Source organism: Emys orbicularis, chromosome 25, assembly GCF_028017835.1.
Source record: "Emys orbicularis isolate rEmyOrb1 chromosome 25, rEmyOrb1.hap1, whole genome shotgun sequence".
Classification (NCBI taxonomy): domain Eukaryota; kingdom Metazoa; phylum Chordata; order Testudines; family Emydidae; genus Emys; species Emys orbicularis.
The window spans coordinates 7,704,303-7,713,417 of NC_088707.1; the positions used below are offsets into that span (position 1 = coordinate 7,704,303).

The 9,115-nt window shown below is 61.1% G+C and overlaps 1 protein-coding gene across 1 annotated transcript; it reads left to right on the plus strand.

Annotated features, from left to right (window-relative positions):
* Positions 1–1,664: 1,664 nt before the first annotated feature.
* NAGS (N-acetylglutamate synthase) lies at positions 1,665–9,023 on the plus strand. The gene is given in 7 exon segments (XM_065422778.1): positions 1,665–2,021; positions 5,397–5,734; positions 5,736–5,952; positions 6,532–6,712; positions 6,912–7,083; positions 7,725–7,907; positions 8,888–9,023. Coding segments are annotated over 7 exon segments (1,584 nt in total).
* The last annotated feature ends 92 nt before the right edge of the window (positions 9,024–9,115 follow it).

The following is a 9,115-nucleotide window of genomic DNA, read 5'->3' on the forward strand; positions in this document are numbered from 1 at the left end:
TGACTTTGCTACCAGGACGCCCTGAGAACACTGCTCTGTACCTCCGTTTCCCATAATGAGTGAAGTAGACAAGATCTGCTGAAAAGCGTCCAGAGTATTGGCGGGGTGGAATCTCTCTCTTACAACATGGACAGTTGGCAAAGCTCTGTCAAATGGCTGTGACCTTTTATTTTTTCCTTTTATGGTTTGTTGCACATTCCTACGGCCCCGGCTCTTTTGGGGGGGGAAGACAGACAGACGGACAGACCCAAAACTCCAACCCACTCATCTCTCAGCATTACAGCACGTTCGCTTTCTCACGACTACACTTCAACATGGAACCATTGCAGAAAGGCAGCAGAGATGGAAGTGATTTCGATCCTTTTCAATGTATATAACTAACGGCTTCACTTACCCAGGTTCACCTGGACAGACTCCAATTATCACTAATTACTAGCCATGATTGTTATAAGACCATTTATCAAAGCTTCCAGAAACATGTGCATGAGAATCAGTCTCATGCATCCATGTCTACTGCTGTCTCTAGGACTAAGCGCTACCATTTATAACACACACACACCCCCGACAGTAACTGGCACGTTCCTCCCCACAACGGTCTTTGCTGCTGCTCGTGTTCCTGACCTCTTCACCAGTCTGGTCACAGCAAAGGGCTGGTCCTGATTCCCAGTCACGCTCTAACCACTGGACCCTATTCCAAGGTCTGGGGAAAGAGAGGATCCAATATTTAGAGCAGAACTGCTAAGTGGGAGAGAATAGGGTCTAGTGGTTAGAGCAGGCGGACTGGGAGTCAGGACTCCTGGGTTCTGTTCCTAGCTGTGGGAGAGAATAGGGTCTAGTGGTTAGAGCAGGCGGACTGGGAGTCGGGACTCCTGGGTTCTGTTCCTAGCTGTGGGAGAGAATAGGGTCTAGTGGTTAGAGCAGGCGGACTGGGAGTCAGGACTCCTGGGTTCTGTTCCTAGCTGTGGGAGAGAATAGGGTCTAGTGGTTAGAGCAGGCGGACTGGAAGCAGGACTCCTGGGTTCCATTCCCTGTTCGGCTACTGACTCCCTGTGCAACCTGGAGCAGGTTAGTGATTCAAGCCCAGATCCATTTCGGTGCCGAACTCCCACCCATTATGGCCTTAAACTGTAATTTTCAACAGCAGCCCCTGATTTGGGGGGTCCCAACTGGAGAGGCCTGCGGCCTGGCATCCCCATCCCCCACACGGCTCTCAGCAGCTCTCATTGCAGCCAGCAGGTCAGGACCCCCCGTCAAGCTGGCCCCAGGACTCTCAGGTCAGGCCTTGGGGAGGTTGGCACACACCAGCCCAGCCCGGGGCAGAAGCAGTGGAAAGGGAAAGCGCCCGGGCAGCCTTAGCAGGTGGGAGCTGGCACAAGCCCCCCCAGCCCCAGCAGGGGTGGGACAGGCTCTGATCTGTGCAGGGAGCGGGATGTCCCAACCCCCGGAGCACCTGGCTCTGGCTCCCGGCCCGGCAGCACGCGCTGAGCTTGCTCAAGCCGCTGTTTGCACAGCCCCGGGTCGGACAGGGGCCAGCGCCCAGGCGGGGAGGCACCTCGGGAGCTGGCCGCTGATTTGCTTGGAGGGGCCTGGAGTGAGGGGGCGGGGACCGGGGGAGGCCCCGGGGTGTCGCCCTTGCCCCACTGCAGCCTGCCCGCAGCATCGCCATGGGCTCGCTCAGCGCTGGCTCCGCGGCGGCCTCAGCCGGCCGCCTGCTGTGCGCGCCCGTCCCGCGGGTGCTGAGCGGCCGCGGCCCCCAGCGCCCGGGCGCCGCCGAGCCCCGCAGCTGCGGCAGGGGCGGCCGGCGGCGGGAGAGCCCCGGTGGGCTGGCGGGCGCCCGGCTGGAGCTGGTCGGGGCGGTGGCCGGGGCGGCCGGCGGCGGGGCGGTGCCCGCGCCCGTGGTGCGGCGGGACATCCAGGCCTTTCTCCGGGAGTGCGGCGGCAGCCCCGGCGAGGCGCGGCACTGGCTGGCGCAGTTCCAGGCGCTCGGCCACGCCGGCGGCCGCCCCTTCGCCGTCATCGAGGTGAGGGGGGTGCCGGGCCCACGGCTTGGGGGGGGAGTCACGGCCCCAGGGGGCGCCGGACCCACAGCTGGGGGGGGGTTTACTGGACCCACAGCTGCGGTGGGACGGCCGGGGTGGGGGGGTTGTGGCGGGGACGGCCGGGGGCACTGGACTCACAGCTGGGTAGGGAGCAGGCACTGCTGGGGGCACTGTACCCACAGCTGGGCGGGGGATCACCGGTCCGACAGCTGGGGGGGTTACTGGACCCACAGCTGCAATGGGGCAGCCATCGGGGGGGGCAGGCACAGCTGGGTGGGGTGGACACAGCCAGGGGGCACCAGACTCAGGGGGGTTGTAGGTGGGAGGGGCAAGCGGTGGGTGGGTACAGCCCCAAATCCCCGGGGGGCTGCAGAGTGGGGGCAGCAGGGGTGGAAGCCTGGGAGATGCTGGGGATGGTGCTGCAGAGACTGTAAAAATCTATGACTCTGGGCCGTCTCCATCATTTCTGACCCACCCAAGCACTTACACACAGTATTTTACAAGACAGATCGGGATTAAGGTTCTCTCCCCCACCCCCTCTCCCCCAAAAATGAATATGATACTTTAGGTGGAAAAAAATGTGCTTCACAGGGAGCTGGCTGGAAGAGCAGGTTATAAACCAGTTAATAACTAAAAGGGAACCAGAATTAAAAAGGCAGTCAAGTCAAACGAGAGGAAAGGAAACAGAGTTGGAAGCAACATGGGATTAACCTGTGGAACTCTCTGCCTCAGGATGTTATCGAGCAGGGGTGGGCAAACTATGGCCCACGGGCCACATCCGGCCCATCAGACCATTTAATCGGGCCCTTAGCTCCCGCCGGGGAGCGGGGTCGGGGGTTTGCCCCGCTCCACGCGGCTCCCAGGAAGCAGCTGGCATGACCCCCCTCCGTAGTACGTGGAGGCATGGCCAGGCAGCTCTGGGTGCTGCCCCGTCCGCAGGCACCGCCCCCGCAGCTCCCATTGGCTGCAGTTCCCAGCCAATGGGGGCTGCAGGGGTGGCGCCTGCAGACGGGGCAGCACGCAGAGCCGCCTGGCCGCGCCTCAGAGCCGGAGTGGGGACATGCTTCCGGGAGTTGCTTGCGGTAAGCCCCACCCAGAGCCTGCAGCCCTGAGCCCCCCTGCACCCCAATCCCCTGCCACAGCCCTGATCCCCCTCCCGCCCTCCGAGCCTCTCAATCCCAGCCCAGCCCCTCTTGTACCCCAAGCCCCTCATCCCCAGCTCCCCCCCAGAGCCCGCAACCCCAGCCAGAGCCCCCACACCCCTCCCCCATATCCCAACCCCCTGCCCCATCCCCAATTCCCCTCCCACCCTCCAAACCCCTCGGTCCCAGCCTGGAGCCCCCTCCTGCACCCCAAACCCCTCATTCCCAGCCCCACCCCAGAGCCCTCACACACCACCCCCCAACCCAGAGCCCCCTCCCGCCCCCCAAACTCCTCATTTCTGGCCCCACCCTGGAGCCCTCACCCCCTCCCGCACCCCTACCCCCAATTTCGTGAGCATTCAGGCCCGCCATACAATTTCCATACCCCGATGTGGCCCTCGGGCCAAAAAGTTTGCCCACCCCTGTTATAGAGGCAAACACCACAAGATGGGGTATTGAACTAGACTGTCCTGGTACAGGCAGGCTACCGCCCTCGACAGACTAGTGGACTGGGGAACGGTGACCCCTGCCTAGGGCTGTAGCCTAGGACTTGGGAGATCTACATTCAATTATCTGCTCTGCCACAGACTTCCTGTGTGACCTGGGGCATGTCACTTAGACACCTAAATAGCTTTGAGGATCTAACTCCTGCTGCTTTCAATGGGAGATAGGTCCCGAAAAACCTTTGAGAAGCTGGATTTAGCCCCGCTGGGCCGTGGCTCCCTGCTAGGGTGACCAGACAGCAAGTGTGAAAAATCGGGACGGGGGTGGGGGGGTAATAGGAGCCTATAGAAGAAAAAAACCCCAAAATCGGGACTGTCCCTATAAATTCAGGACATCTGGTCACCCTACTCCCTGCCTGTGCTTTGAGATCACAGGCCTGCCTCACAGGTGCTGGGAGGAGAAATCTGTCAAAGCCGGGAGGGGGCCGGATCAGTACTGCGGATAGATTTCACTGGGTCACATGGCTAGGGCCCATTTAAGGCTCCTAACTTCCACTAAAAGAACGGGAGTACTTGTGGCACCTTAGAGACTAACAAATTTATTTCAGCATAAGCTTTCGTGGGCTGCAGCTCACTTCTTCAGATGCATCTTCTTCCACTGACATCTATGGGAGTTAGGAGCCTCAGGATCTGGGTCCAGATGACCCCATGGGTCTCCTTTGTGATACTGGATTAGAGGGACCCGATAGCCTGGCCCAGATGGGCCCATTTGTCTGCTCCAGTATCACAGGAGGGAGCAGATTGGGCTGTAGGGACGGATGGCTGGCTGGCACGCGGGGTCAGGGGGTTAATGGCCCAGCCAGTACAGCGGGGCCCAGAGCGCTACATCTGCTCATTCTCCCACCACTTCCTCCCTTCCCGCCCCACACACACCTGGAGGGGGGGGCAGCTGTCTTTAGCCAAGCATTGGCCACAAGTCCTCGTAAACATTCCTCCAGTGAAGAATAGGGCTGGATCAGCCCAGCTGTGCCTGATAGCAAGGGTCCAGATAAGGGCCGCTGATAACAGCGTTTGCTAGGGACAAAGGGCACAAAGCATTACAGGGATTGGGGTGGGGATGGGTTGATGGGGGAGGGGAGGGAATAGGTTGATAAGAGAGGAGAGGGGGTGATAGCTGTAGTGTGGCGGGGAAGGGCTGGGTGGCATGAGGAGGAGAGGGGCAATAGCTGTAGTGGGGAGGGGCTGGGAGGGGAGGGGAAGGACGATAGCTGTAGTGGGGAGGGGAGGAGTGAGGAGTGATAGCTGTAATGGGGAGGGGTCGGGAGGGGAGGGGCAATAGCTGTAGTGTGGCGAGGAGGGGCTGGGTGGCATGAGGAGCTGGGAGGGGAGGGGTAGGGTGATAACTGTAGTGGGGAGGGGAGTGATAGTTGTAGTGGGGAGGGGCTGGTAGGGAAGGGCGATAGCTGTAGTGGGGGAGGGGAGAGAACAGTCTTAGGGGAGGCAGGGAGGGGAAATTTTGGCTGCAGCCGGGCCCCAATCTCCCCAGTCACATCGCCCCCCCCATCCCAGGGCTCTGCATGGCTCTGCATGGCCCCGAGCTCACAGCCACCCAGCCCCCGCAGGGCAATAGGAGCGGCTCTGCCACGGGCTAACGCGGAGCCTGGGCTGCCCATCCGTCAGCGTCCACCCCCCAGGCGCTCGGTGCCCAGGGCGGCGCCTGCCCAGCCTCCCCGGGGCCCTGACACGCGGCTCCCTTGTTCTCCCCTGGGCAGGTGGACGAGGCCGTCTCCCGCTGCAAGGAGACCGTCACCAGCCTGGCCTTCAGCTTGGCCTTCCTGCAGCGCATGGACATGAAGCCCCTGCTGGTGCTGGGGCTGCCGTCCCGGAGCTCCCTGAGCGACACCCTCACCTTCCGGGATACCAAGGCGCTGCTGACCCAGAACTGCAAGGCCCTGACGGACGCCCTGCGCCAGAACTCCGCTGCCACCATGCCCTTCTTCGGGGCCGGCGCCGTGCTAGGAGCGGAGCAGTCGCCCGCCAACTCCAGGTCAGCCGCTGAGCCTGCAGGCCTGGCTCTCCTTACCGGCCCGAGGGCTCCCGTTAACACCCCTCTCTGCTCCCAGTGGGATCTCCGTGGACAGCGACCTGCTGCAGTGGTGCCTGGAGTCCGGGAACATCCCCATCATCTGCCCCGTCGGGGAGACCCGCGGCCGCCAGTCCCTGCTGCTGGACTCCGTTGAGGTCACCGCCGCCATCTCCAGGACGCTGCTGCCCACCAAGATCATCTTCCTGAACATGACGGGGGGGATCAGGAACTCCGGGCAGAAGGTGGGTAAGGGCAGCGCAGGGTCTGGCACAGGAGACGCCGACTCACGCACCCTCTGCCGCTACTGCTGGGCTAGACACGTGCCTCCCGCTCCGCGTGCCGGGACATGGGCTCCCATCCCGCCCCTTCCAGTGCCCTGCTTCCAAGATACACTCCCACACCCCGACTGCCTCCTGGGGCCCCCCACCCTTCCCTTCCCCCCTCCCCAGCTCCTGGTCACCCCCTCCCATGCATGGACAGGGGAGCCAGGAGTCGCAGCTGAGGAGCGTTGTACATGAGTGGGGAGAGGCTGGAGGGCAGGCACGTACACGTGGGGAGGGGCTGCCAAGGCCTAAGGCTGCTGCTGGGGTTTGCCCATCAGCTGGGAGAAGGTCAAAGCAGCCCCCTGCACTGCACCCCTCTACCGGGGAGCCAACCTTCCCCACCACGCCCCATGCTTGCGTTGTGTCCTCCACTTGGGCTCAGCAGCTGGGCTGGGCCCATTCCAGGAGGCAGCCGGCATGGAGCAGGGGACGGGCAGAAGGGCCTAACCCATGGAGACATCGCCCATCCCCTTGCTGAGCCCCCTCCTGGCCTTGCAGGTGCTGGGGAACGTGAACCTGCCTGCCGACCTGGACCTAGTGACCAAAGCCCAATGGATGGGCCACAAGGAGCAGCAGCAGGTCAGGCTGATCATCGACCTGCTGAGCCGCTTGCCCTACGAGGCCTCCGCCGTCATCGCCTCTGCCGGCGCGCTGCTCGCCGAGATCTTCAGCAACAAAGGTGAGTGTGGCCCCCGGGGCCTGCCCCTGCCCCGACGGGCTCAGCCGCTGCCTCGCTCTCTCGGGGCGGGCGGACGGGATGGGGGAGCTGAGCTCGGCTGGAGAATTAGCGCCGGCGAGTGGAGCAGGAAGCAAAGCGCTGCTGCTCTGTGGGAGACCGTCCGAGTGAGCAAAGCCCTTGCTCTTCCCTTTGGCTCCAGGCTCGGGGACCCTGTTCAGGAACGCTGAACGTATGCTGCGGGCCGAGAGGCTGGAGGAGCTGGACCAGCAGCGCCTGGTCTCCTTGATCAACACGTCCTTCGGGAAGACCCTCCGAGGGGACTATCTGGCTTCCATACGGCCCAGGCTGCACTCAATCTACTTCTCAGAGGGGTAAGGAGGCCCCCGGCGCGTCTCCGCTGGGCCCAGGAGCTCTAGGAGCAGGCAGGCAGCGGGATATTTAAGAAGGGGAGAGATCCCTATTCAGCCACTTCTAGGGGCAGCCCCTGGGGTGCAGAGTGACCCTAACATCTGGGTGAAGGCCGTTAGTTCTGGGGATTGTCTTGTATCCCAGAGATCTGAAAACCTTCCCTGCCCCCCTTTCTCCGCCTGATCTGTTTAGACAGGAAACTCTTGGGGGCAGGGATTGTCTCTCCTTACGTGCAGCACCTCACACCGGGGGCCAGCTAAGGCCTCTAGCCTCACACGCAACAGGAGACAGGCCTGCAAAAGACAAGCTCCAGCCTTCCCAACTGGCTCCTGTTGTAGAGTACGGACCCAAACCCCAGAGCCTCTGAACCTTAGGGCCATGCGAAAGCCAGGCACAAAGTGGTTATTTCCTGTAGTGCCTGAGAGCTACCACAAGCGGACAGCTGGGGTAACCTTTGTCGTAGCTGCATGGGCCCAGGGGAGCGAGGGAGGGAGAACAGAAGGTGCAAAATCTCCTCCCTTCCTCTTGGAAGCCTTCCCTGCCAAGCAGAGTCTGCTCATACCGCTCCCAGGCCATGACGCTCACCCTACCCTTTGTCACCCAGCTACAACGCAGCAGCCATCATCACGAAGGAGCCGGTCCTGGGCGGCATGCCGTACTTGGACAAGTTTGTGGTCAGCTCCACCAAGAAAAGCCAAGGCTCCGGCCAGATGCTGTGGGAGTGCATACGGCAGGACCTCAGGACCCTCTTCTGGAGGTCTCGCGTCACCAACCCCATTAACCCCTGGTAGGTGGAAAGGAGACCTGAGCAGAGCAGCATTTCCATTGGGAATGCCACCCTCCTGGTGGACGCCGACACAGATGCACATCTGTTCTGGGCTCAAGTTTTAAACACACTAATGGTTCTCCTGCTATTCCAGCCGTAGGCTCCCCACATACAGCTCTACCAATGCCCCACAACCATGCTCTGCAGCCCCTCCCCCCCCTGCTATTCCAGCCCTGGGCTCCCCACACACAGCTCTGCCAATGCCTCTTACCCTTACCTGCGGCTCTGCTCCCCAGACACACCCAGCTCTGGCAGTGCATCTCAATCCTGACTGCAACACCCCTGCTACACCAGGGCTGGGCCCCTCCACCGCTCTGCTGGTGCATGTGTACTCTGATCCACAGCACCCCTTACTATACCAGGCCTAGGTTTCCCACGCCACCCTGCCAATGCCCCTTAACCCTGACCTGTAACCCCCTCCCACTCACTCTGGACCTCCGCATCAGTAAAGCAGAATTACCACAACTATGCTACTTATAGAGGTGCTGCAAGGATACAATCACTGATGTCTAGGAGGGACTCAGATACTCTTAGGGCAGGTCTTCACTACGGGGGGGGTCGATTTAAGATACGCAAATTCAGCTACGCAAATAGCGTAGCTGAATTCGACGTATCGGAGCCGACTTACCCCGCTGTGAGGACGGCGGCAAAATCGACCTCCGCGGCTCCCCGTCGACGGCGCTTACTCCCACCTCCGCTGGTGGAGTAAGAGCGTCGATTCGGGGATCGATTGTCGCGTCCCGACGAGACGCAATAATTCGATCCCCGAGAGATTGATTTCTACCCGCCGATTCAGGTGGGTAGTGTAGACCTAGCCTTAGATACAGTGGGTGGCAAGTCTGACCCAGTATTATCCCTGTAATTGTATCCATGGACGCTCTTGTTGCTCTATGGGATGCAGATACTGCTTTGGAACTAAGCGTTCGTTTTGTTCCCATCAGGTATTTCAAGCACAGTGATGGAAGCTTCACCAACCACCAATGGATCTTCTTCTGGTTTGGCCTGTCCGACATCCGGGATTCCTACGAGCTGGTGAACCACGCAATATCCATTCCAGACTCGTTCTGCAAACCATAGGACGATCTTTCTAGGGCAGAGTGAGAGCGGAGCAGGTTGGGCTTGGGAGGAGTCAGGCCTTCGTACATCAAGACCAGATAAGAAGAACCAGA